General features: G+C 41.3%; 1 protein-coding gene and 1 long non-coding RNA gene across 2 annotated transcripts; one reads left to right on the top strand and one right to left on the bottom strand.

The window, feature by feature from the left end:
• Positions 1 to 594: 594 nt before the first annotated feature.
• Positions 595 to 27,950, bottom strand: LOC142420660 (methanethiol oxidase-like). The gene is made up of 16 exons (XM_075524814.1): positions 26,869 to 27,950; positions 24,507 to 24,589; positions 23,681 to 23,720; positions 22,352 to 22,461; positions 21,106 to 21,151; positions 10,914 to 10,967; positions 9,694 to 9,806; positions 8,375 to 8,560; positions 6,670 to 6,790; positions 5,417 to 5,599; positions 5,143 to 5,321; positions 4,048 to 4,126; positions 3,425 to 3,546; positions 3,161 to 3,253; positions 2,018 to 2,136; positions 595 to 1,369 (listed from the first exon to the last, which is right to left on the bottom strand). The coding sequence occupies exons 4-16, from the start codon at positions 22,382 to 22,384 to the stop codon at positions 1,207 to 1,209; spliced, it is 1,491 nt and encodes a 496-aa protein (XP_075380929.1). The 5' UTR covers positions 22,385 to 22,461; positions 23,681 to 23,720; positions 24,507 to 24,589; positions 26,869 to 27,950; the 3' UTR covers positions 595 to 1,206.
• On the top strand, positions 16,368 to 19,441 carry LOC142420661 (uncharacterized). Its single transcript, XR_012778788.1, has 3 exons — positions 16,368 to 16,529; positions 17,379 to 17,476; positions 17,761 to 19,441. It is a non-coding gene; the product is annotated as an uncharacterized LOC142420661 (long non-coding RNA).
• Positions 27,951 to 27,990: the final 40 nt, after the last annotated feature.

Genomic DNA, 27,990 nt, shown 5'->3' with positions numbered 1-27,990 from the left:
AAGTAAGATCTGTCAGCTAGATGAGGATTTTGCTGTGGAAGCATAGTAAAAGTCGGAAAAAAACCCAGCCAAAAGGCACCAGCGGGAAGTCCCATTAACACGCTGCTCCTCCGACACTGCTGATGTGATTCCAGCGTTACAACTGGCAACGCTAAAGCTCAGCAGGGAACGGCAGAGGCTGGCAATGGACACAGATGGGAAAGCAACAGATCTAGGGAGGCAGAAAAGAGAATCAGACCCAAGAAACAGCTTTGGGAACATGCATCAGGAACTGGCAAGAGAAGAAAGGGTGGATTTGTGAGTGCTTGTCTGTTCAAGAAGTTGCAAGACACCTGTAAGACACCTGCTGCTGGCATCATCTGGCTTTGGCACAGTGTGCAGAAAAGTTTTTTGCAGTTTTCTGCAGTCTTAGAAAATGGAAGAGAATCTTTGCTTGCAATAATGGGAACAAAGGTGGCTTCCCTGAAAATAACTTTCTCACCAAAGAATTTTTAGACAAATGACATTGTTACTTTCTGAAATGACCTTACATATATGTTCCTTGAAATAGAAAATGCTGAAATGCTAAAAAGAAAAAAAATGTGCAGCTCCATCTGACTTGAAGAACAATTTTATTGTTGATTTTTTATAACATCAGAGCACAAACGTTAAAATATAATCCAGCTCCGGAAACACATGGCTTCAGATTAGATACGTGTGATTTTTATGCTGTGTCTGCTAATCATAAAGCAGTGATGACTTTATGAGCAAATTAAGCTTTGCAGGGACAGGACACTCTTGCTCTGGGGCAAGCTCATGGAATGTATCCTTCTCGTGGAGTTATTTAGGAACAGCTTCTCCATCAACAAACAGTAGCAAGGCAAAGTGGCACCAAACAACACAAACAGTCCTTAAAAGACTGGTGACCTCAGCTTTGAAACCTACAGTCAGTAGTGATTACACAGGACCTTATGAAAGGGGAAGGAGTAGAGAAAATGAGATGTATATCATGTTTCAGAGAGATTCACTTGGCTGCCTCAGAATAAGAAGAAAGTGGAGCTTCTGTGGCTCACCCTAATGGAAGTCTAAATTTAGGTAGTGGACAAAGTTCCAGCTGAACCAATTCACCTATACAAAAGGGAAGTAGAGGGTAGGGAGGAGAGAGAGGGAGAAAGAGAAAAAAAGACTGAAAGGAGAAAAAAAAAAGAAAACAGCTCCATACAACAATTACATCCAGATATCAGAGGTACAGTCTCCGCCAGGGTAACGAATCTCATGAGCTAGGACAGGCCCATCAGGTTCCTTCCCAAAATCCACTAGGAAGTTTTTATTCACTTCCAATCCACCTCTTTCAGTATCCACATCAATCTGCAGCATAACAGAGCCTTCCCTGAAAAAGGGACAAGAAAACAGATATTGGGGAAAGGATTCATATTTGTTGCTCTTCTCTTCCATATTTGGGCAGGATTTGTCTTCGTTTAATATAAAATGGAAAGAACCCCAGATTTAAATTGGGGCTTAGCAGGTCTCAAAAGTGAGTTACATCGCCTCAGTGAAACCTGCAACCTCAAATTAGCAATGAATGAGTGAAAATTAATAGCTGTTGTTACTTATAAAGGAACAGGCAAGCTGCACTATGCCCTCTTGTGGCCACCTGGAAGATCATCTCCTTTCTTTAATTCCAAAAAACAGAAAATCATGCTGATACACTCAAAGGCAGTTTGGAAGTACTATGGATTCCAGGAGGCTAGGCCACAATCACTGGTTTCTTCTCATTCTCACCTACTTCCAAATAGATCATGATTTCAAGAAATAGTGTGTGCAGACCCCAACTTTTGTGTGCCTGTTGAGCAGGGATGGCTTCTGGCCAGTGGGTAAAACATCGAGGTCTGTAGGCTGTGTATAACGTTACTGGATTCAGCCTCCCTGCGTGGGAACTTTGCTCTGTATACCAGCTGGTATATGCATATCACTGTTCAAGAAAGAAATCTTGAACATGGGCTTGTACAGTGATCCTTGTTTACCAAAGTTTTCTTACTTGACAAGATCTGGGTAGAACTGCTTGTCCCATCCACTGTAGAGAGAGCTGGTGACATACAATCTCTTCCCATCCAAGCTAAGCTGAATCATCTGAGGTCCACCTGGCACCCTCTTCCCCTAAAATTATAATTAGAGAACAAGGTGCTCAAGACAAGCTGCCACGGAGGTTGAACAAAAGAAATGCAACAGCAAGGAGAAACTAAACAGCACGGCAGTTCTGGTACTCAGAGGACCATCCAGCACTCTTAAATCCTTGATACAAGAGCACCAAATCCCCTGTTTTGGAGAGCAAACAGTTTTTATGGGGAGTCTTATTCGTTATTAACAGGGAGCCTTCAAGCCAATCCAGATGAGTTCCACTTAATTCACAGAACTAGTAATGTAAGAAAGTAAGGGCTGAAGTGTTCAGCTTGCTGTACTTGGATGGAAGCATCAAAAATCAAGAGATGGGTCGCACAACACAGTTCCAAACAAGAGCACGTCTATACTGCAGCTAGGTCACAATCTGCGCTATGAAGAAAAGGAGTATGTGGAACTTCCTGAAACTGCCTTCAATGGCCAACAGATCTTAGCCGTGACCATATCCAGTTCTTGCACGTCCCATGAGACTTTCCATAGGTAGCTGCCTTGACAGTGATAATATTAATGCACATTGATAATGACTAGAGAAGATTAATTCTCTTTCATTTTTCTACCACGATGCCAGGTGCCATTGAACTCTTTACACACACACCCCCCCACTGCAGAATGAGCCGGTTTATGCTCATTCTGCAGAATGAGCTGCAGAATGAGTGCTTTGACCATCAGTTGTTGAAAGATTATCAGAAGCAATGATGACAGTGAGATGAATGCACACTGCATTAGCTTTAAATTAGCTAGCTAACAACAGCAGGGAAGATGTAATTATACAGGCTTCAGTACAGTCGAACAGCTTGTCCAGTTCCACCAGGGACCCAGAACACTTACCAGGATTTACTAGCTCCAGTCCATGCTGAAATGTGATACCTGCCCAGGCTGTAAGCCAAGGTATAAACTAGCTCAGATACGGCTTTATCTTGTACATTGGACTGAGGTGTAGAGATATTTCAAAATGGATTACAATTAGCTGAGCACTGACAAGGTGCGTGTTAGGAGAACTTACTTTGATCACAAATGGCTCTGGCTGACACTGCAATTCCTTGTCTTCCACTACAGTTACAGGCCCACCTTTTGTGATACTGCCTCCCAGAAACACCTGTAACCAAGGGAAGGTGTGAGCATAGGCGTCGGCTATCAAAGGAACATGAAAGCAATATAGTGACAATTCTCAAGCAAAAGTAAATTGTCATCTTCTCCTTTTAAAAAAGAAGGAAATAAGAAGACTGTACTGCCCTTGTACACGACAGCTTTTCTGATGCTGCCTCACCTGCCCCACTAGCTTGGGCTTGCGGGTGTTGGAGATGTCGTACTGGCGGATGTCTCCATGCAGCCAGTTGCTGAAATACAGGAACCTGTCGTCCAGCGAGATGAGGATATCAGTAATAAGACCTTCAAGAAAATATTCAGTAGCAAAGTCAGGAAACAGACAGGACCAGCAACAAACAAGACACAAGCCTATTATCTTTCAAAATTCTAGTCATCGTAGCCTCAGAAAAATACGTTAAGGTATGGGTTGAACAAACACAATCATCCTTGGAAACCCAGCGCCTACTCAAAGGCAGTTCAGGCTCTATCAGCATTCCCAGGACCATTCCCAAATACTGTGAGCTGATGCTGAAAGACCCAAATTCCAAGTATTTTTCTAGAGAAACTGACCTCAAGCATTGAGCAGCGTGGGAGCAGAGGTCTGACAATCTCCTACTTGGTGGCTCATAAGCAAGGCTAATTTGGTTACATCAGAAGTGTTACACAAAGAACTCAAACAAAAATTTAGTATTTTACAAGGGAAGCATTTGTCATTTAAGGATAAGATTTTGCAAAAAGCTACACTGTACCAGGGCACTGAAGAGGACAACACCTCATTTCTTTTCCAAACATGCTCACACTAACCAGGCATGTCAGGGAGAAGCCATCCTTGCACCTTCTTGCTGGGTACTTCAATCACCTTCTCTGCTGCCCAGTCTCCTTTCTGCAGAAGGCACAGGAGAGAACCCAGCATTACTATTGCCTTGATGTTAGCCAAGAGGGCTCAGCTGTGCACGACAGAGGGACAAGAAGCAAATAGTGCTATTTATTTAACAGGGCCTGTACAGAGGTGATATGCACACTGCAAATAAGTGTTACCAAGGGGTGAGGATGGTAACTATACTGCCAGTGAGAACGTTAATGATTATACTATGCAACAACATCTCAAACAGATAGCTGTAACAGTAGCAGAACTGAAGACTGCAATCTCCTACAGTTTGGCATCCTATCTGTCTCCAGCTCGCCCTCTAAAATGGCAATAGCTCTACTCCCCTGTCCACGACCCCATCACTTTCCCTCCCTCCTCTATCTTCAGGTCTTCCCTATGCTTCCAAATACTGGCTGCGCAGCAGGCAGCACACATTGACACTGGTGACAAGTTTCACACATTCTGATTAGCTGCCCAACTGATACATGTTTGTTGACCAGCTTGCTGGCCAGAAAGAAGGCTGTTGAGCTAATGCTGCAGCTATTTCCTCAGTGCAGGCGTTCATTAGATCGCCTCATGTTCAAGTCATCACAAATGTTCCTATCATTGGCAAGACCCTTCCCTCTTTGAGACTTTCACAATTCATTAACTGTGATTAAAACGACCAGCAAGTTATTGTGGAGGGCAGGAGAGCTGGAATTGGGGCTGACAGACCAGCACGATAAGCTTTGCTTCTTTTCAGGATCAGGCCGCTGAAGATTTGCATGCTGGACATCAGAGATACTCAAAATGCCTACCAACTGCAATTGCTCAAAGATGAGGGACGACACGGTAGCTTCAGAAAGCCACCACACTGGCTTGTATGCATGCAGGTTTGCTTTCTGACACAATGTTATAGCTTGGCTAGAATTAGACTGGAATGAGGAGGCCTATTTTTTTTAATCACAATTCTACTATTTCCTAAGTGATTGGTGAATTTTTGAAACAACCAGGTTTGAGCTTCTATGTTTGCCATGGCTTTCATTACTTACCTCTGTCTTGTAGAACCGATGCACTGCACCACTCAGAGCACACCCAACAAACCCTTCTGCAGCATCTGGATTGTGGAGGAATCGGATTTCCAAAGGTATGGAGCCCTTCCCTAAGTCAATTGCCTGAATGTAGGTGTGAGTGCTCCAGTCCCACACATTAATGCGGCGGCCATAATGCCCTAATGGATCAGGTCAGACAAAAATAAGCACAGAAGATAGTAGTTTAACAAAGAATCACTTTTACTTTTGAGAGTTTAAACAAATGCTCCCTCACCTCTCTCTATATCAGCTGGGTTAAACCCATCTGCCAAGACTTTTGGGGCTCCCCATTCGGTGCTCATCAGGACATTGTGTCGTGGCTGATACCAGAAGTCATAACCCAGGGGGGGTACCTTTTCCCCATTCTCCCAATTCCCTTTCACTTCAAAGGTCTCTCCATCCAGCAAAATAAAGCCACCTGATATAAAAACCGAAGAAAATTGTTTGAAGACATTCACGCGGATTCACAGCTTTAAATAAGATAAATAATATATTAGTATTTAAATGTCTACTTTCTAAACACGCTGTAAAATGCAACTCTGTGCTTAAGGAAAATCTTGTGATTCCGTTGGTATTGCTTTTGTGGACTAAAGCAAATGAAAGCTGGATTTTTAAAGAACTTCATCATATTGTAATGAATTTTTTAAGCTCCAGTTGGCTCTATTTCTACTCAAGTCATTCCAATAAATCAGTTAGCCTCCTAGAGTACATTTCAATTAAGAGATATCTTAGAGAAGATCCTGGAGGAGTCACCCCCTTTTCTTTGCTTGCTACCAATATCCTTGAATTACGTACATAGTATGCATCTATTCAAGGACATGTTTGCCCATGATCCAGAAGAGAAAAACCCTGTGAAAAGGAGCAGGATTCACCACTTCCCATCTGAAGTATATTTCTCCTAATAGCTAGTATTTCTCTTTAGATGTCAAGTGTTTTACATCTGAATAGGTAACAAAATTTATATGCAAGAATCCTTCAAAAGTTTTAAATAGGAAATGCAATCTAGAATAGCTTGAAAGGCTTAATTTTCATTAGGCAATGAGACAAGAGGATTTAGGTTGGCAACAGAATCTTTCAAGCCCAAGTCACAAATACTGAGCTAATACAGATTACGTTCAAAAGCAATTCTCCCTTGCTCTGTGCTGAAGGGGCCCAAGTGAAACGCTAATGGGTTTCTTGCTCATACTATAACCACTAGAGTTGGTCTTCTTTAGTTGAAAGACTGAGACATGGACGCTGAACTCATCAACAGTCCCAGAGAGGTTCCTCCACATCAGGTTTGAATTGCTGTGGCAGAGCAACGTCTGTACAGCTTACCTGGTAACAGAAGTATTTATTCTATAGTTACATAAAAAACTGCTGGAATGGTTATGTGCACAGAAGAACTGTAAGCTCTTAACAATGCTTCCAGCTTTGCAGCCTGTACTTTGGGAGTATGATACTTCTGTACAACAAATACTTTTCTAGAGTAATGAAGGGGATTAATACCTTTTCCATTGCCAGAAGGGTCTCCCAAAGAGCTGATTAAGATGTCACCGCTGCCCAGACAGTGAGAGGTATGAGGATTAGCCACGTTCCCCTTCCAGAACAACTCCACTGGCTCAACAATCTAAAACGAGTATACACATCATCATAGTCATCTTCTCTGAGATCACTACAGAATGCTAGTTCCACCTCTAAGAGTTCAAGTTTCACAGACCGAGGAAGGAGTGGGAATGGCGTATGTGTGAGGGGGATTGTTTCTTTTGCTGCTTTGTTTTGTGAGTACCTGCCACCTCCCACTTTCTACTCTGCCCAGGAATACAGTACCATCCATGACATTTATTTGTTCTTCTCAAAAATATAAACAGCAAGAGTTGGATGGTTAGAATCAGTCTAATTCCTGCATCAGTGAGACACCAACATCTGCGTTTGTTTTAATTAGTATCAGTGGCAGAAACACCACTTGTGTGCATTCAGACATCAGCTCTCGCTGGAGTACTAGCAGTTCAGAGGGGGAAAAAAAATCTTTGAGGCTTGCCAGAGACTCAGTCTGAAAAAAAATTCACTGTACAAGAAGAGACCTTTGGGGGTTTTATTCCACTGCATTAATAGTTAAAGGCTGGCAAGGTTCTAAAGAACTCAAAACTGAAAGACTATGAATGAGAGTATTTGCAGGCAGGTGGGGTGGGACAAAAGACAGCTTAAAAGTTTCCTTACATTCCACATTACGACCTGCCGTCGAAATGTGGTTTTGACCACTAAATTCATCTCTGCGAAACCTGGAACTGTACTGAAGCTTCACACATTGCTGTAGGGTTCATCTGACCAAGCACAGACATTGACAGGTTTTATTTACATCTAAGCTAATCCTCTATGCTTACTTTATAGACAGTGAAAAGACACAAACACTCTTAAGACATAATTCCTTTACCCTAAAATAGTTTTCTAAACTAGGTTAGACAAGTGTGACTCCAGCAATGCCTATTTTTTTTCCACTGACTGTAAAGAGAATCTAAACAGTTAGACATGGAAAGGTGTAAGTCTATATCCGAACCCTTTCTATGCCAATATCTGTATCTCTGCCGAATGAATTCTGTTGCAGTGGAAGTTTTACTGTGGGAAAATGTCAATTGTTTCTATGAACAAGAGATTTAAAAAAAATGTTCATTTCCCCATATGAAAACATTTTCTTAATTTTTCCTTGTAAAAAAAAAATCTACATATCACATGTTTAGGAACCAAGGATTACGAATCAAGGAGGAGGTGTCCTTTACGGAAGAGATCTGGTTTTGTGCAGTGAAAATCCAATCAAATTTGAACTCATCTCTGAGAAACATACAGTCTACATATGCTCAGTTCAATGTGTCAGGTAGGAATTTGCCTCGTGATCTTGTAGTCAAAAACAATAATACAGTGTGTAACTACTTCGACTGAAATTCATATTGCAGAGGCAGGTTGAATCCTGGAACTTCCTCATTTTTGACTGTTTGACACCACATTTATGCATACTTCTTTAGTGCAAGATTTTTGTGTGTAGTTTATCAATAAATTGTAGGAGTTTCAAAACTCCCACAAGTTCCTAATATTTGACAAAAGCTTCCACAACTGTTCTGACTCTCCTATTCTAATTTGAAGTTGGAATCCATAAAATCACTGTCTCTTGGTCACAATATAAGAAATAAAAACCCAGCTTAAAGTCACCTAAATATACCTTATGGATTCTAGGAGCTCGCAAGTCTGTTCCCACATCCACCACATAAATGCGAGAAGAGATCAGACTTGGTAGAATCAGACGATTTCTTCTCTTTGTGGCATCCCCAAAGCAGCTGCTACAGGCATTCCACCCTGAATGATGGAGCTCATCCTTAAGATTCGGCATGGGCAGGCGATGGATCACCTACAAAGTCAGAGACAGATTTAAGATTCAGTCTGGTATAGTTTTTCCCCTAGGCAAAGAAATGGGTCTTTATGTCAAAGCATAAATTAATAAAGAGCAGAAGGAAACTGCTATTTGTTATTCAGGAAGCAGATTCAGCCTGAGATATGCAGAGCTGAAGCTGTAAAGTGGGAGAAGAAAGTTGGACATGGTGATTGCATAGCATTTGTTGTATGCTATTAAATTAATCCAAGTCTTTAAAAGACTATCTAATTAAGGAGACATGCAATAATTACATGGAAAAAAACAACAGAAAACACCATCTCTTGTCCATGTGCTGCAAGTCTCTGACTTTACAAGATTTACCTGATTACAACTGGGGCTCACTGTAGCAAACTGACACGTTAATTTGCACTCTTGCTTCTGATTTTTACTTTTCCACTGTGTAACTAAGAAAAGTTGAAAGATTACAGCTAAGTTTTGTCAAAGTTTTAGGAGATTTTTTCCTCCACTCCTCCGCCATAAAACCCTAAGCAGTAGATATAAAAAAACCCCAACAAATTATGAAAATCTTTGTTGTCAAACCAGATTTGCTGCTCCTTAAACACGTGGAGATCAGAGTCCAAAGTATCTTCAGTAATTTGAGTCATATAAGCACTGCATGTTTAAATGCAGTTCAGTCTATACTATTTGCAGTAACAAACCGAGCAGCTTAAGGACAGTCTTACCAATATTTTGGGTCTGGTATATTGCTAGCTACCTACCCACAGCTTTCCATTTATGAAGTAAATGGATTAGATTTATAATGCCTAACGTGTAGAATTTCCCAGGGTATCAGACATGCTACATTATAAACTCTGTCTATACTACTGACACACCCCGAGGAAATATCACCTTCTAGAGCTTAATACTCACGCTCAGTAAAAATCAGTAACAGTGTTACAAAAAGAACTATTAAAATACTAAGCACAAAAATGCTCTGAAAGTGTCTTGAGACTAACAAGATACAAGTTAGCTTTGAGTACCCTAGTAAGAAAAACAGCAGAGGATTTCATTAGTTCTCAACACAAATATCTACTTGAAGATGATTACGCGGACCCAAATATTCACCACCCTAGAAAATGGAGCACTGGAGCCATTCTACACACAGGTACCTGACAATAGTGTGGAGATTTGGGGTCAACATCCACAGTGGCCAGGTAGTCAGGTTTCTCTATCCCAGTGTTTCTGTAGATACAAGGCAGGTACACAATCTCCTCCCGGGGACCTTTCAAGGCAGAAGTCTTGTTTAATGCGTCAAAAGAAACTATTTTTACAAAAAGCTGTGGTTAACTTTAAGAGAATCTTCTCTGGATTTAATCTCTCTGTCTGTAAATTGTGATTCTTCCTAGGAAGCTGAACCTCAGTATTTCCGTTTTATGGAGAAACGCTAGTAGTATATAGTTTGAGCAGCCAGAAATCGCCAGGAGAAACTGCTTATTCAGCTGTGGGGCCTTTCTGCTCCCTTGCCCTCCTAATGTAAGAGGCCCTGGGGATGTAATTATCTTCCTGAAAAAGGACAGTACTGGAGACCACCTTCCCATCTGCAAAGCCATGTCAAGCCTCTCCTTTCCCCAGTTACGCAAGTGATGACTCCCTGCTGCCAGGGCCCAGATTTCAGTCTACCTATGCCAAAAGCTTACTTACTACAATCCATAAAATTGAGGCTTTTAAAGTATATCAGAGGACTGAAGGTGAAGTTTTAACACTTTTAAAAGCTACAGCAAAATGCCTCAAGGACTTTAGTGAGGTTCAGGATTTAACCAGACACTGCTGGGAAGAACAGAACATAACTTTTGTACAGCTACAAGTGGATGAGAAGCTTTCCATTAAACTAAGCTGTGCGGAATACCCTACAGTCCTTTCTCCTATTTTCCGCTTCTTAAAAACCCTCTCATAAAAACAGTCACTTGTTTTATGAGAGGGTCAGAGGGCAGTCTATAGAGTCTCCATCCAAAAACACCAATGAAACTTCTTTTTTTTTTTTTTTCAGGTTAAACACTTGCCCCCAATATTCTTAACGCAAAGCTCTATTTTGCAGCTATAGAAAAACAGAACAGTTTGTTGAGTGTTAGCATCCTGTAGCCATGCATACATCTAAACCCAGACCCGCTTTGTTTTAGTGCTATGATTTCGTGAACTCATGGTAACAGAGCTTGCATGCTGTGCCCAGAGTTGGGTGCAAAATGAAATAAAATCTCTTCTGATATTTAAAGTGTCCTTGGCCTTGCTAATTAATGAGCCACTCTGGAACGCATCTACCTAGTCTTCACCTAATTTGAAAACAATTCCTGTACTGATGGCCTGGATTTAGAAAAGATGTTACAGTACTTGCCTTTCATGGCATCCAGAGGAGTTGCATATCCTGGACCACACGCTCCACATTTTGCTGATTGGAGAGAAAAAAGAAGTTCTGTTAATCTCCAAATTATTTTAAAGCATATCTCTAAGAGGACATTGGCTTTGCATTCAGAGATTGACAAATCTTAGATCCAACTTTTACATTGCCAAACACCTGTAAGTCTCACTGACTCCAGTCAGTGCTGAGGTTACTTCAGTTTCTGAATTTTCATACACAATATGACACTCCATGCTCAAAAATAATGGGAAATTTGGGCCTTCATTTCAACGAGTTCAGCCTCACAATTTTAAAGCACATTCATATATGACAAGGGTCTGGGATTTAAGAAAATTGTGTTAAATGTTTTACAGAGAGCTACTGAATCACTGCCAGATGAGTAAGCAGATAGATTGCCCAATCTGAACAACCCATTTTATTATTACTGGAAAGCCTCCAATCTTTCTCTGCATATAAATGCTGAAGAAGTGATTATTTTTAAGGATTTACAGCCTGGGTAAGAGGTGATACTGCAGGTGACCAGAAAGGACAAGAGGAAGGGGGATCATGAACCATTCCACCTTCTCTCTATGAAAAACTCAGTTCCCCACCTCTGCTCTTGTGCCAGTTACAGCTGCCAGAATCCCTCCTTGAACCGGTGTTCCTCATTCACCACTTCCAGCACAGCAACTTCATCACAAATCAGGCAACTTAGTGGGGAAACTGTAGTTTTAGGAAGCTAGAAATGGAATCTAAATGTCCTCCGGAGCAGAGAACCCCACAAAAGCAGAAGGACCACATCTGGTTCAAGGCTGGGCTCTGCGTTAGGAGGAACATGTCATTTTACAGTGGCAGGAGACTGAGAAGCGACGCTCTACTGCACCGAGAGTCAAAACCAACCGATGCACCTGGGTGTCTCTGTGCCCAAACCCTCAAAATTTCAGTGGAGAATGGGAACTGCAGCAGTTGTTATCTACAGCTTCTCTATCTGGAAAGTGATGTGTTCGCTTCCAAAAGGATAGGACTCCTATGTTGGCATTATCCAGAATTAAGAGCTTGATCCTCAGCAAGCACAAAGCACTGCTCACCACTAACACATAATACTTCATAAGCTTTTCAGCTTAGTTCTAAAATGCTTCTTGGCTCCCTTTGGCATCAGTTTGGATCTCAATCAACATCAAAGTAAAAATTGTATTAGAACAGCCTCATACACAGCGATTTCTACTCTAACACAGTCAACAGAACATATATGCTCAGGATTGCATCAATAAATTGTTGGCTAGAATTAAGAAAATACTACCCTGAAATAATTGCTTTAAGGGGCAGTTACAACATGTTGCAAGTTTATAGGCTTAACTGACACACGTAAATCTCAACATTTCTAGAGTCACGGAGCTGCAGGCCTGCTGAACACAATGCAGGAAGCTTCTGCTCCCTTCCTAAATGGAACTAGTATATAATCAGCTGTTTAAAACACAAAAATGTAGACGTGCTGTGCGGCAGGATGCCAACATGTTTTTTCAATATGACATGAAGTGAAATACATGTTGACAGAAGCAAAAACATAGTATAGTTGCCTCCCTCCGTACCTCAAGTGTCTGTAATAAAAATAAGCAAACCAGTTAATTATTTGCCATTCTCTGATGTTTAAAAAGAGAATTTTATAGCAACAGGTTTTTTCAGAATGCCACAGATCTGAGATTTCAAATCCAGAGGTAGCAACAGCTCCAATGCCCATTTAACTGTGGAGCCTTTCCTGGAAGGCAAAATGCTTCAAGCAATCCACTTACTGCATGTGGAGGCTCACAACTTTAAAAACTGGATCTTCTCAAAAAGAGTCATTTCGTACTTGCGGTTTAATTTCACATTCTTTGTGAAATATTTTTATCTGGAAACACAAAAATATAAAGTTTGCTTTGTTCCATTTATGTCTAAGCCATAATTTAAACTTTATTCCAATTTTCTCAATCACCTAAATTAGCAGGAACTCAGTATGCATTAGACCACAGCTTAATTAGCATTGCAAATGCAGTTTTCTGCAGATTACTTTGAGAAAAAGATTATTTGTGCCAAATTGTTTTCCAGAGGAAACATACAGCAAGATGATGAACGTTTTCTCTTCCTTCTTCTCATACACATCTTTTCTCCTTTCCCTCTGATCTTGTTCAAACACTCTTTTGTTCTGAGCCATTGTATCTAACTGCCTGAAGATACCCAGGGATGACGCAAGCCTTTCCGTGTTATACGATGCCAAGCTCATTTGTGAATACAAAATAAGGTTTTTGTCATGAAACTGTGATTGTACCATCTTGTAGCAACATGTTAACAATAATATTTACATTGCTATGTTAATAATCCATGGTTAAACATGTTAATATTACTTGTTACGTTCCAGATCCCCCATTAATCTGGCAGCTGACCACGTGTTTTGAATACCAGGAACTTGTGGTTTGCAAAGGACAAAAGCATTGAGATTTTTTTTTTCTGCAGTGTACGTTACACCTTTACAGGCAAATTCTCTTACAGGTAGCTTCCCATCCACAAAGCCCACCTTCCTCGTCTTTCTAAATCAAAGAACCTTTCTCTACCGCCAATGGCTCAGGTGTGAATTTAACAGGAAGAACACATGCATTTAGCTTTAACTGCTTCATTGCGCAATTTTCCTTTTTCCACAAGTGAAGCTCCAGTAAGCCTGATTCCTCCTTACTCTGATGCAGTTATTTGTATATATACACCAAGAGCTGATAAAAATATCACTGTTCCTTTTGTTACCGTTTTCTACAGCAATTCTCTCTTGTGGAGAGCAAAGGGAATTGAGGAATCCAGTCTAGTTTCCGTTTGCTCTGTATTTTTTCATGTCTTTCCATCTGTTCTGTTCATCTTTTTGGAGAACAGGAGGGACAGTAAACCAAAGGCAACTGTTAAATCCTTCATGAGCCACCAACAACGATCCACAGGCCACTCTGGAAAACTCCATACAAATCAACAACACGGTTTGGGAATATTTTGCTACGCTTACAACAGCTGAAAATACGTAAGCTGTAATTTCCCGCATAAAGCATAATGAGGGACTCCCTGCGGCTTTCCATCCACTCAGTAAGTTTTAGACAAAAAGGAGGCAGTTCTCAATGTCATAAATCTTAACAGAGCTTCTCTGGTGGTGGCAAAGACACCGCACTCTTTTGGGTGGCAGTGAAGAATAAAACATTTCATTTCCCTCATTTTTTGGGGCACCAAGTTGTACCACAGTGCCAAGTAAAAGTGCATACTGTGCAAGGTAAAGAATGATGACTGGGTCAGTCAGTCTAGCAGTCACAGCACAGAGAAATGGTCCAGACACCTCTGGGTTCATCTGTCTGCTCTGCATCTCTGAATACAAGCGCTTCCTTCGGCAGGCAGGTGATAAAGACACCTCTCTGCCTTTTCAAGGGCTGTGAAGTCTTTAGAAACACTGAGCTCCTCAGGGAAAAGAAATACTGGGAAATACAGATCTTCCCAAAGGACAACAAATACCCCAAAACATCATAAAAGCAAGAGTTAGGAGATTGTTTTATGAAAAACTACGGAAAGTAGCTATTTTTTTTTGAAAAATAAAAGGCCAATCCATTTATACTTACCTAATCAGCGTGTTAAAAGTTTTGAAGTGATATGCAAAGCCTCTGAGGAAGCTGCAGCATGAGCAAACTACACTCAGATTAACCTGGCGTCACTAGTAGTCTGGATAAAGAGGTTTATAGATTTACAACAATGGCTAATAGCATTGTAAAAAATATCCCACCTGATAAAGCGCAGTTTCATAGTAAATTCAGTAACTATTAACACAAGAAAGAGGTATTCTTTGATAGTTTAACAGCGTGAAATAAAGGAAAGGAGCAGGAAAGACTTGGTCTTTCTATATGCACCATTTTATGGCAGCAGAGTTCTTCAGCTCACTTAAGACAACCTGTGAAGGTGCCTAAGACTCTACTCTATAGAGGGACTTCAGGAGAAATGTGGCAATAAATTAGGCACCTCTGTTGTGAGCTTAAAGTTAGGTGGAATAAATCTGGGCCAAACTGGGCTTTTTGCAGAGCCCAAGGAAATAGAAAGTCCTCTGAAGTTGAGGTGTATGCCTGGGTTAAACACTGACATATTAAAAATGGAGGTAGGCAAGTCTGGTTTATGGTAAGATTGGGCTAAACTGCTGAAATAAACGCACAAATGGGAAAAAAGAAATTAGGGTATCAGCTGTACTACATACATGACAAGACACAGACCTTACAGAACAACACAGACAAAAGCAGCACATTCTTTCTGGAATACACGTCTTTATCCAAGTAACAAATTATGCAAGCAGACTTTAATGATCTGTTAAATTTTTGAAGAGCACTCCAAGACTTGTTCTTCTACACTGCCAAGAGCGTACTTGCCCAAACCTTGTGACCAATCAATCACCATCATGCTACTTTAAGCTTTAAGGTGCAGTATTTAACTTACTCTTTACACACTGCAAGCGACTTCTTACAGACTGCTGCGACCATTTAGACAAAACTGTCATTATCACAGGTTACAAACTGAAACTTACAGTTCGTTAGAAAGCAAAGCAAAACAAATACAATCGCACTAGTAGCACTGAGAAAAGCACAAAAAGATAAACAGTCACCCCAGGCAGATAAACCAGAATAGACACTTTTGCTGAGTCAGAATCATTGTTTTTGTCTGTGTAGTAAGGGCTTTTAAGGTCTACAATCTTACAGTTTTGTGAAACCACAGTGTAACAGTGTCTCCCTTGCAAATTACACAGTAATACATTCACATGCAAAAAACCTTCCATCTACTTTAGTCCCCTCCCTCCATTTTCTGTCCGTGTATCCGAAAATGAAAGTCCAAAAGTATCCAAAAATGAAAAAACTATGGTCTATCACAAAAATATAAGCAAAAAGTTAAATTCTGGTCCTCAGTTTCCCAACAATCTTCCTAAGAGTCATTCATGTCCACACTCGACCAGAGCAGCAAGTCCAAATGCTTATTTCAGTTTCTAAATGCTGAGGTACTAAGACAGACATTTAACGGTAGCATAAAAGGCATTTACTGATAGTATTAAAGCTACTTATTTAAAACCACAGGGGGGTTTCAATAGCTTAAAGAAGCAAAGCTTTTAATGGCCAGAGGAAATGCTGAACTTCAGCCCCGTGTCTCTCCTTACCAGTCCACCATGCTAACGAACCCACTGGCCCCCGCTTACAAGTTTCACAGTGCAGAACCTTAGCCAAAAGCAGCAGATCCCGGCTGGATCCACGGGCTGGATCTCTTACCCATGTCGGATCGGACGTTCAGGGCTGCTGGGTGTGTGCAGGAGGAAGTACAGCTGCCTGGGCTGGATTTTGTGAAGCAAAAGCTGCCTGGAGAAGGTCATATATACAAGAGCGAAGGGGCGGGCAGGACCAGGGAGTGAAACGGCCAAGGGGAGGATCCAGCGCAGCTGGGAGTGTGGGAGGATGGGGACAGAAATTCAGCTCCTACTTCCCAGGAAAGAGCGGTGGAAGCTTTCGAAGCTCTGCTTGAGCCCACATCCTCTGCTGCACCTGGCTCTGACCCTGCTGCACTTTCCACCTGCTCCCGTTTATACTCCAGGTACGTTTCTCTGGGTATTTTGTACCCCAGAAACCGCCCTGACGCAGAGAGAGCCTGCGTGCTTTCTAACAGCAAAGGGGAGAACAGTTGTGCTTTAAAACTCTTCATTTCGGGCAATGTTTCAAGTCTTCCAGGAGTCAGCGCGTGCCAGCCCGGATCACAGCTCTCAGTTGTGCCTGGTTTGGCAGGCAGCAATGTTTTTGACATTTCATGGCCCTTCAGTCCCTTAAACAAGGCAGCTACAAAAAGACAACTTGCCTGTGAAAACTTCACAGAACTACTTCTTAAAGAAGATTCTTTTCAAGATTGACAGCTGCCCCGGAGTATTGGAAAATTTGGATTTCACTCTTTATTCCATCTGGGATTCCGCTAAACTGTCCCTAGTAAGAATTACTCTATTATTTCCCATTCATTTTTTAAAGGACAGTACTTTTTCCCTGGCAACATTACCTCTGCCATTTCCAAAACATTCTCAAGAGAGGATACTGCGTTTTACAACCCTGTCCCGCTTCTTCTCTGCCTTTGACATAAGCCACCAGTAACAGCAGAAAAACTAAACAGTGCTGGAAACGCTAGAACTATTTAAGTAATTCCCTCCATTAAGCCAAGAGAGTGTCAGGGAGAGCTGATAAACAACCTAGAACTAACCATTTATTTAGATGTATTCAGTGAACTGAGCCTTTTTTTCCTGGTCACGAATTAGACAAATACAGTCTGTTAACCTGTTTACCGCTTCAGACTGCTAGCTATTTTGTGCAAACATTATTGCTCAAAATTATTTATTATTTTTGAGCAAAAATTATTGCTCAAAAATGCTTTTCTCTGAATTTTGTTTTTAATACTCCACAGCTGTCGTTAGGTATTTGAACTGTGTGATGGGCCATCCAAGTCATGTCTCTCTCATCTCATTTGATGGGCTTACTTTTGCTAACTGATTCAAAAAGAAGGTAATTTGGGGGGGGGGGGGGAAGGTACTTTTATGATTTTTGCCTACAAATCCTTAGCGTCTGTTGGACTGTTCATCCTTCATTAAGAGTTCTTTGCATAGCTATCACTCTTTCTGGTCTTCTCCTCCTCAGATACAGCCTTGTCTGTTCAACAGTTCCTTCCCTTAACTTTTCATTTTAAAACACTACTTTTACTACACATGAGCTTGATACAGTGGTTTTTTAAGTGGCTATTAAAAAATGAGAGTAATTTATTTCCTAAACTCGAGAGACTATGTTCTCAGGAGGCACCATGAAGGCTGACTGAAGATCCACCTCAAGGAATCAGACTGTCTTTTCAGACCAGCGTGCTCCTGAAGAACCCGCTGACACTGAAGGGACTCCAAGGATGAACGGTAGCTCACGAACACCACTTCAATTACAAGATCTATGACCTGAATTTTAGGCAGAGTGGGTGGGAATTCAGTCATTCTCAGCAATGACCTACTTCTGCTTCCATCAAAATCACCAGGAGTTCCAGCTCTCGAGGTCAGCAGGAGGACAGTCAGGCCAGCTCCTCACAGCCACTGAAGTCCCGTGCAAGGAGTAATACTGCCGGAGAGCAGGGGAAGCATATAATACAAACAACACAAAAATGTGCAAGCTGATCAGGCAACAGTTTACGTCTGTTTAAATTATCTGACCCAACAAGGAACGCACTCCTGCTCAGTAGTAAATCGTATTATATTAAATCATTAGTACCCTTGGCTCATGGCTCACACCACTGTGGAGGCAGTGGGATCTGCCGCACAGCTCGGGATGTCTCTGTCACAAACACAAAACCAGAGAAAGGCCAAGATGAGTTTGTACACACCCGGGGGCTTTGGAACAGCCTCGGAGGCAGCCTGAAGCAGGGAAGTTGCAGAAGACATGCGAGAGATTAAGAGAAGCGCGTGCCAAAGGGGGTGGTCGGGACCAGCCCGGTGGAAATGTTACAAGCAGCTCATGAGATAAAACCCATTGAGTGAAATAGGGCTATGTTAAAAACGAACCCACACTAGCAGCCACAAACACTTTCAGCTAGTCCTTCACAGGCTAACCTACCCCGTACCACCTTTCTCCAGTTTCTACGCAGCTCTTACTACCGTGACACCCCATGTTGCAGCTCGGACTCCTGCAACACTTTTGGCAAGCGCACGCCTGATTTTTGTATCCTGCATCTAGAAATTAATCTCATTGAAATGTCATCATTGAGATTCGCAAACATACTTTATCAAAGCAGAACACTTTTATCAACACATCGGCATGCCTCATCTTGAGAGATGATTATAATATATCATTATATTTAAAGCAGCACAAAAAGAATGTGTAGGTAGGGCCAAACACACTGGCTTCTGGCCCGTACCTTTTAATGGCATCTGAACTCCAAATTATCTTTCAGGTAAATTCTGATTTGGTTCAAAGCAATCTAATTAGATGGTTTATCTAGTCCATTGCTTCACATACCAAAGATTCCCCAAAAGCCACACTCCCCTCTTCTGCATGCCATTCATTAAGCGCCACATGGGACAGAGAATTCTGTTTTCTTCTCAAAGCAAGCCTGGAAACATGGGACTACACAATACCTGTCCCATCCCGGCTTTTCATTACGTTTCATGAGCAATATGGAATGAGTCCATGGAATTAAGGCCAGGATTTCAAATGCTCTTAATTTAATTCTTCTTTGTGAGACCTTGTATAGTTCATTCTCAGCCGGTACAGCATGGTGCATGTCCTCTTATTTTGATGTACTGTTTTTCAGATGTTTGATTCAGATTCTTCCAAGGTGAATATAATGTGAAAATTCTTTATTTTCAATCTTTAGAGTCTACACAGGATCTACCAACAATTATGCCAATTATTTCAATTACAAGTAGAATGGAAAAATAAATTGTAATCTCCCTAGTTTAACTGAGGTCCTGTATCTTACATACGCATAGTACGTGGAATATTATTGAGAGTCCTTGTATAAAAGCACCATAAAAGGAATTAATTATAATCATTAACCATTATAAACTGGATCAGGCGTATATCAAAAAGTTAATATAAACCAACGTGCAATAGCTACAGTCCGAGATAGAAATTATTTCTTTTCTTCACTGCCCTGGACAAGTTTCAAACTGGCTGTCTATCAACCAACTACTGATGACTTTTTGAACTCAGTAACGTGTTTACAGAATTAAGCAACCAGAAGTTATGTGTTTTGTTTGTATAATTTGCCCGCAATCATACAAAGTGCAAAACCTCTTCAGGAGTAGGATCAGGACCTTTACATTGCACTCGTATTTTCATTCTAGTCATATAACTGACACAAACAACATCTCTCCTGCCTCTCCAAACATCTCAGTCCTCTCTCCAAAACAGGAGTATGAGAACAAAAATCTAAATGTCGTTGTCAAAGAGTGCAGCAACTAATAACTCCCTGTTGTGCATTGGGCTTGGCAGACTGTTTAATACCAAGGTTTTATCCTTCCAGTGTTTACGAAAACTTTGTGTCAATTTAAATGAATCTTTACAAAACAGGCAAAATCTTGCAAACCTCAGGCAAAAACGTCATAGCGAATGTTACTTGAGTAAAGCATTTCGATGAGCACTGTTACCTCTTTCCTCTCTTGATTATGCAGAAAGTATTAAAGCAAAGGAAAAAAGTAAAGAAATCCAAACAAATGCAACACAAAAATAAAACCCCAAACAAAAAGCCCAGCAAAACACAGCAATCCACTGGAGACAGATTCATTCACCTCTAAAGAGGATGGGAAAGAGAAAACACCCAGACATGACAAGCAAGAGTCAGATCATCCAATGGACAGCTGGAAACCTTCAACTGCCACAAAGGTGAGGGCAGAATAAGACCTGGTGAAGAATTACGATCAGGAAAAAATATTAAGAGGCCGTCGTGTTTGCAAAGTCAAGCATTCGTTAATAAAAGCTACAGTTAAGGGTGTCAATAGGAATTAAATTCAATCCCCTCTTATGCTGATGTAAATTAAATTCAGTTGCCTTTTAAATGTGCATTGTAAATCCTATATTGTGAAATAACTCACTATTATTTTTTCATAAGATACACACCTAATTCAATTAATGAGTAGTTAATACATTTTAACCAGTAATATTTAGTGCATAACCCCAAGGTTATCAAAAAAACCCCAACACATTCCAACCAAGCACAAAATGCAACTTCTTAATTGCTGCATATGAACCTTGCCATACGCGTATTCTATACACATTACTGAATTTAGCTGCGCAATCCCCACTACGTTAGGTGGCATCATTTAGTTTGACAGTTGCTGACTTGAGAGAGAAGAGAATTACAACTCCATTGACCAAAACCAATTACTAAATTTCAATACCCACTTTAAAAAAAAGCACAAGCATTTAGCTTATTTACAACAACATACGCAGCTCACTTGGCCCTTCTGCAAATTTGGCTGCAGATGTTTTATGCTGAGCACCCAAAAATGGAAACTACCCAATTACTGGCCCAATCTGTAGTTTAAGCGACTCATCCACAACAACTTTGGAGTCAATGGATACACTAGAATTTATTTTTGAGAATTAGTAGAGGATAAATTAGGTTGCAGAAGACAAAAAAAGACTCAATCGCAGCCTACCTTCGAAAGAAGAAACGAGAAAATATACACCGTTCAGCTTCACTCCCTGCAAAATTGTTCAACAATTTGTTAGAACCTTAAAATAACTTGGAGAGGACTAGCCTGTAATTATCAAGAACGAATCACAGCACACCGATTTCTCTCTATGAGAAGAAAAGACTTTGATCAAAAGGGCAGAAATAGAGAACATATCTCTTGGTTAGAGTGAGAAGTCTGATGTTGTGCCTCACAACTTTCTCCTAACTAAACGTATAGCTTATATAAAACAACCGTAAGTTTGGTGTAAAAATATCTACAAAACTATAAAATTTAAAAAAATGGCTATGTAATGATTTACTGACAAATCGGAAGGATGTTTCCACTGTAGCTCTGCAGAAGTCTACTATGGATCCATATCAACCAGTAATTTCAGTACCGTCTCACGTGAAACAGAGAACAGGCACATTAAATCTACAAACAATAGCAAAGTAGGAGTAGCAAGTGTTATGGATTATGAAAGAGAATGGTAATGAAAAAATTGAGAAATTTGGAAGTGGAGGGGTGTTTTTCCTGAAATAATACCATCATTATCAGAATTAGCCTGGAAGCTAGAAATGTCTAATGCACTTTAAACAAAGTTTTCAGAATTCCTTTCTCAGTTCATTTATCTGGGTATTTGTTCCTGCCCTGCTGGTTTTGGCTGGGATAGAGTAAATTTTCTTCATAGTCGCTAGTCTGGGGCTGGAAACAGCGTTGATAACCCAGGGATGTTTTTGTTCCTCCCGAGCAGTGCTTACACAGAGTCAAGGCCCTTTCTGCTCCTCACCCCACCCCACCAGCGAGGAGGCTGGGGGGCACAAGGAGCTGGGAGGGGACACAGCTGGGACAGCTGACCCCAACTGACCAAAGGGACATTCCAGACCATATGATGTTGTGCTCAGCATATAAACCTGGGGGAAGGAGGAGGAAGGGGGGGGACGTTCAGAGTGACGGCGTTTGTCTTCCCAAGTAACCATTACGCGTGATGGAGCCCTGCTTTCCTGGAGATGGCTGAACACCTGCCTGCCCATGGGAAGGAGCGAAGGAATTCCTTGCTTTGCTTTACTTGCGTGCACAGCTTTTGCTTTACCTATTAAACTGTCTTTATCCCAGCCCACGAGTTTTCTCACTTTTACCCTTCCAATTCTCTCCCCCATCCCACCGTGGGGGAGCGAGCGAGCGGCTGGGGCGGGCTGAGCTGCCAGCTGGGGTTAAACCATGACACAACCTTATGTGGAATCACAGGCAGGCTGAAAAGCATCAGTGTGAGTTTGTCTTAAAACGGCATGGAAGCAGGTCTCGATGCATTAATTGATGTCAAGTTGGCAAAGTGATCATCTGCAACACAAACGCTGACAGCCTTCTTCGAACTTCAGTGATACTTGCAAACCACATTATTGTTCTTTAATTGTTATATAAAATACTACATCCATAGGGCAATTCCACTGGCAACCAGAGTTAAATATCTACACATGCAATAATAAATGATGCTTCTGACAACTTTCAAATTTTATCACAAATGTTACAATAGAGATTTCTGTTAAATCCCGCAGCCATGCTATCTGAAGGAATCGCAGTTTTTCTTTTTAAGAGGCAATATGCTAAGCCTCATGTTTATGGAGAGCGCACGGCTTGAAGCTGAAACAAGTACAAAATCCCATGTATTTATTATTTCTAATAATTTCATAATGTTTAAAGAAATTGCATAATCTTGGAGAGCCTGATCTTTTACTTCAAGGTTGATAATAATGAAATGACAACAACCAGATGTTTAGAGAAACTGCAAAGGGAAATCTCAGCTGGGACTTGACAAGACAAACAAAACCAATGATTAAAAAGACAGACATTTTTATAGCCACAACAGCTTCCTGCAGAGAAACATCTTGATCCTGGGCCAAATCCCAGAGTCCTGTAGGCTAGAGGCCTGTAACTCTGTTTGTATTAAGACGTCCCTTGAGTAGGCTTCTTCTGCAGTGGTAGGTTATTTGCCTAAGTAATTAGCTCATATTTTGTGGATAATATTGTCATTCTTTCAGGACTAGTATTATTAGCTGTCAGTAAAACATTGCCATGTCTTAGCAGCTTTTTAAGGAAAGGAATCCTGCTCCTTGCTATACCTTTGTTGCTCAGTTAGGCTCTCTCAAGAATAAAGGAGAGACCTGTACTAGCTGACGAGCTGGACTGCGCTTTAGTATCCCTTCAAATGTTTGGTGCCCTCTAAAAAGAAATGTTTAGGTTTGATCTGCCTCAGTAGTTCCCCTCATTACACAAATATGCATTCAAAGAAGAGCTTGTAATTGTGATATACGTTCTTGGCCAAACAGGTCCCAAACTTCAGAGTGAACTCTAGGGATATCCTTTGCTCAGAGGGCAGTTTCTTTTCAGAGGGAGTACCTTTATAAATGTAACTCCAAGTGCATACCTCCGACAGTTAATCAAGTCCCCTAGGACCTCACATTATAATAGGGCATTTAGGTAAAAAAGGAAAGGAAAAAAAAAAGGAAAAAAAAAAAGAAGGCTTAACTCAGTGACCAAACAAACCAGAAGTACTCCTTACCTCCCTGTGACATATTAAAACAGCTCGGCAGATTTTTACCCTAAAAACAGAAATGTAAGGGGTTTTTAATGATTTTTAGCAATCTTTTCAAAGACACAAGTGGTGACTGAGGCTTAGTCATTTGGTAGCTATGTGGTTTAAAACCACTTAAGTAACTCCTGGTCACCCATTCCTGTCCTTACACTATCCACTACGTTGTAGAGAAACAGCAGCGGACAGGGGAAGAAATTTCCTACACATTTAGTTATCACAGAGGAATTTTGGAGAGAAGGGAGAAATTTATAGCTATAAACTAATGAAAATTCATGCTCTATGTTACACCTTGTAAATGTAAATGAGTTACAACGTATTTGAGAATTAAATTGAGCATGGAACCAATTAATAAGCATCCCCAGGCATCACAGTGACCCATTTGTGCAAAGTATTAAGGAAAAACATTTAATGGAGGATTCCCCAAACCCAGTCTTTTGAGGTAAAACAACACATTTGATTTCTGCTTCATGAGGAGACTGGGAAAAGCATTTTAGGAAGAGCTAGAGACATTTCTTTCAATGTTTGTTTGAAAAAATGAAAACCAAAGTTCAAAACTTTATATGTCAGTTAAAATACAGAACATGGGGATATTTTGAACATTCAGATCTAAAGAATACCAGTTAACTTTAAATTTATCACAAACAATATAAACTGAACCTAAGTATTAATTCAGTGGGATAAACGAAATGGAGAGACAGTTCTGTAATCAAAAGTAAACAGGGAAATGTCCTGTATGTAAAGCAACAAATTAATATAATAAACTGCAAAAAAATCAGGAAAAACATCACTTAACTGTAGTAAGCTTGGTACGTTGGGCAGCCAGCACACCTTGCTGCATAAGCGTCTGCCTACCTTGATGCACCTGACTCAGCCAATCTGCCACAGGAAAAAAAGAAGTTACATATATAATTTTGTTTTTAAAATGTTAGTGGCATTCTCAAGGTTTATTTCATTCAAACATATTCTAGTGGAAATTTCTGCTCCCTCAAAATCTTGATTGGTTTTTCTGGCCAGCCCCACACTATTTTTTGAATATACTTAAGAAGTGGAAAAAGTGTGCTACATCTTGTCCCGCTTTCAGAGCTGAAGTACGTCCTTCCAAGGATTTTTCAGTTATTCTAAAACCGCACATTGAAACTTTTTCACTTTTTGCTGCAAGTGGTTCCAATCTTAGACCCCCGGCAAAAAACCTTACATGGCAAGTGTCCAAAACACTGCCTACCTGCAGAAGCAAAATCCAATATTCCAACTACTCTCTTCGGAACACGTAATTTATCAATCGAGTTTTCCTATGTCAAACTTTTTACTAAAACCTACATTGGATTAGGAAAATGTTTTAGGGTTCGTTCAGTTGAGACGCACGGCTGGACCTGCTCGACTGTCATGCTTGCATTGGTTTGTACATGCTGATCTCAACGTGGCTTGTTTTTCTTGGGTGAATGAGCCCTGAGGACAATAGCGTTTTGATGTCTTCGCAGGTATTTGCCTTCTTTCACTTCAAGACTTGGTAGTTTCCTGCTTCCAGCCACAGTGTAAACACCTGTAGTTCAACACATCTCCTAGATCGCCCCAAATGCACACACAGCTGGTATTTACTAGATGAAACACACAAGTCCACCTGGGCATTGTGTTTTAAGACATACATAACTCACAATTATTTTTATTCCTAAAGAAATAGGAATTTTCTTTTTTGAGCAAGAATATCAGACTCCTATCTTGCTACCCTCATGAATTTATGCATTTCAATAGCAACTAAAATTTCTCATTCTACCCTGCTCCCCAAATAGAGGACTTTCCTTCTGTTCCAGCTGGACGTGGCACAAATGAAAACTAACTCACCGATGGTGATGTGATTTAAAACAGCTGCATTCTCCCTGTCCTTAATTTCATTTGAATTTGGTATCTGCACAACATACACTGGATAAAGACAAAACCACCCCGGTGAATTTTTATGGTTTCTCTTTTTTAACTTTGCTTTCTACATTAGGTATAAGAAGCATTGCATTTACAAGGAAGGAAGAAATCAAGTTTGGGATTAGCAGATGATAATTTTTCCAGCAGTAAACACAATCATTAGTCATCAGTCAGTAATATAAAACTTGGCTGGTAAATCCTTGCTGCTATCGACATCTGAATTCCATTTACAAACTTAATTTTCCCCATTGCTAGCAATGCCAGTGCGGCTGGCTGTTTTCCCCTTCATTTAAGGAAAAATCACTTTTTATTCATAGCTTCTGCTTCCAGATTATATTTTTTGAAAAAAGCAAGTGAAAATTGCTATTATTATATTAAATAATTAAATAATACTTCAGCTGAGGCAGAGGCTGTGAAGCACAATCAGGAACACAAATGCGTAACTAGCGATAACGATGTTTGTTATTACTATCAGTGGCATAACCACAGAAGAGAATGCGGCCCTTTGTACTGCGTATGGATACGATTTATAGGTGACAGATAGACAGTTAAATGAAAACACTTCCCTCCAGCATGAGGTGAAGTAGCCTGCTGCATTGTGTAAACCAGGAAGAATGACTGGTAACTCATGAAGACCATCAGAAGAAAATTAACGTGCTCGTTTAATGAACCGCAGAATAATAAATCCTATTCTAGCAACGCATGGGTGTCACAGCAAGGGGGTCCATTTGGGAAGCACACTACTTACCAAATTCAGAAGTGTGTTTTACAATAAATAAATAAAGTAACTTTCCAAAGTATGCTGAAGATATAAATGCTAACAGTTATAAAATATATACTTATAGTTTTGTTAAATATGTTAATTATTAATAAAAAACATGCATTATCCGTTTTAACCATACTATCTTCAGTATTCAGGCTGCACTGTACGCAGTTAAAAGCTGTACGTTCCATCACTGCTAAATTATTCACAGTAAGGAGTTCATCATTAAAGATATAATCACAATAAGAAGTTCATTATTAAAGACATAAACCATCTGAATTTATGCTAGGGAGAAATGTAGTCACTGATGATACGTTGGCTTGACAGCACAGGAAACTTAGATGGCACCAATCCAGAAATGTACTTAAGCAAATGCACAATTTTAAGCATTTATATAGTTGCTTTGATTGTATTTGGATCGTTTAAGTACATAAAGTTAGATATAGGCTTAAGTATCCACTTAAGCAAAGCCTCACACCTAGGCGGACAGCTCCTGATGTTGGTCTGTACTGCCACATCCACCCGCCTCCGTCCTGACTTCAGGAACCCTCCACGGACGCTGTGGAGAAGTTCACACCAATTTAATCCCTAGCCTCCCCCTCGAAGCTGCCCCCGAGGGAGGAAATCTGGGCCAGCTTCTGATGTAATTACGAGTCTCGTAAAAGGGACATAAAACGTAGAGATAAGGAATAGTTCCATCAAAAAGGCCTCTTAATTATTTTTGGACCTTGGAAGTCTCTTCCATCGCTAAATGTATCTTGTTTGGAGATGCAGCCACCAAAAATGTGTCCCAATGGCAGCAACGTCACCAGCTATCGAACACGTTACTTTTTATGGATGAGGGGTTTCAGTCCCGTAACCACATCGGCAGTTCTCCCCACCTTCCCCGAGAAAACGCAAGGCTACTACGCAAAGGTGGCAGGCTTGACTCTTGACAGTGCTGCTAGCCACCCAAACAATCTTGTGGTTAAGGCATCAGGACCCAATTACAACATCGATAACCTAATTATCCCTACACCTGTAGATGGTAGCACTGAATCCTCGCCATACTGCCAACCTATGGCGCCTGGTGGGTCCGAAGACGCGATGAATGCTACCAAAGGCGGCAAATTCCAAAGAGACAGGTAACGCCCAAGACAACGCCTGCTACAGGGGGGTGATTTTGGCCGGAGACCACCTACGCTAAGGCCAACCACCTCCCAGCTCGGTCATGGCGAGGGGGGCTGGATTCCTCGGGGCCCCGAGGGCCCTGGCAGGCCGGCCCAGCCTCGCCGCGGGGCAGCCCTGACAGGAGGCGAGGGCGAGGCGCCGGGCACCCCCGGGGCGGAGGGCGGGAGGCGGGCGCCCCCTCAGAGCCCACCTGAGGAGATGGCGGCGAGGCGCCGCGGGGCCTCGAGGCAGCGCTAGGCCCCGAGCAGGGCCGGGGGAGGCCCGGCCGCGGCCCCCCCGCCGCAGCCTCCCCCGGGCCGGGCTCGCAGCCCCCCGCGCTCGCAGCCCCCCGGGGCGGCCGCCGCTGAGGGGAGGGCGGGGGGCGCGCGCCCACCCCACCTCATTTGTGCTTCAGACAAACTTCGTCAGGGCCAGGGCAGAGGCTGCGCCG

Source organism: Mycteria americana, chromosome 25, assembly GCF_035582795.1.
Source record: "Mycteria americana isolate JAX WOST 10 ecotype Jacksonville Zoo and Gardens chromosome 25, USCA_MyAme_1.0, whole genome shotgun sequence".
Lineage (NCBI taxonomy): Eukaryota > Metazoa > Chordata > Aves > Ciconiiformes > Ciconiidae > Mycteria > Mycteria americana.
The sequence above is the reverse complement of the archived record's forward strand: the minus strand, read 5'-3'. Positions and strand labels throughout refer to the sequence as shown.

Bases quoted from the DNA above. Each gene is read 5' to 3' on its own strand.
- LOC142420660 (XM_075524814.1), bottom strand. From the start codon at position 22,384: ATGCTTTTCAGCCTGCCTGTGATTCCACATAAG. The intron at 5,322-5,416 runs GTGAGGGAGCAT...CTGATCCATTAG, and splicing joins CCCAGCTGATATAGAGAGAG to GGCATTATGGCCGCCGCATT. The intron at 3,254-3,424 runs GTGAGGCAGCAT...CCTTGGTTACAG, and splicing joins AGCCCAAGCTAGTGGGGCAG to GTGTTTCTGGGAGGCAGTAT.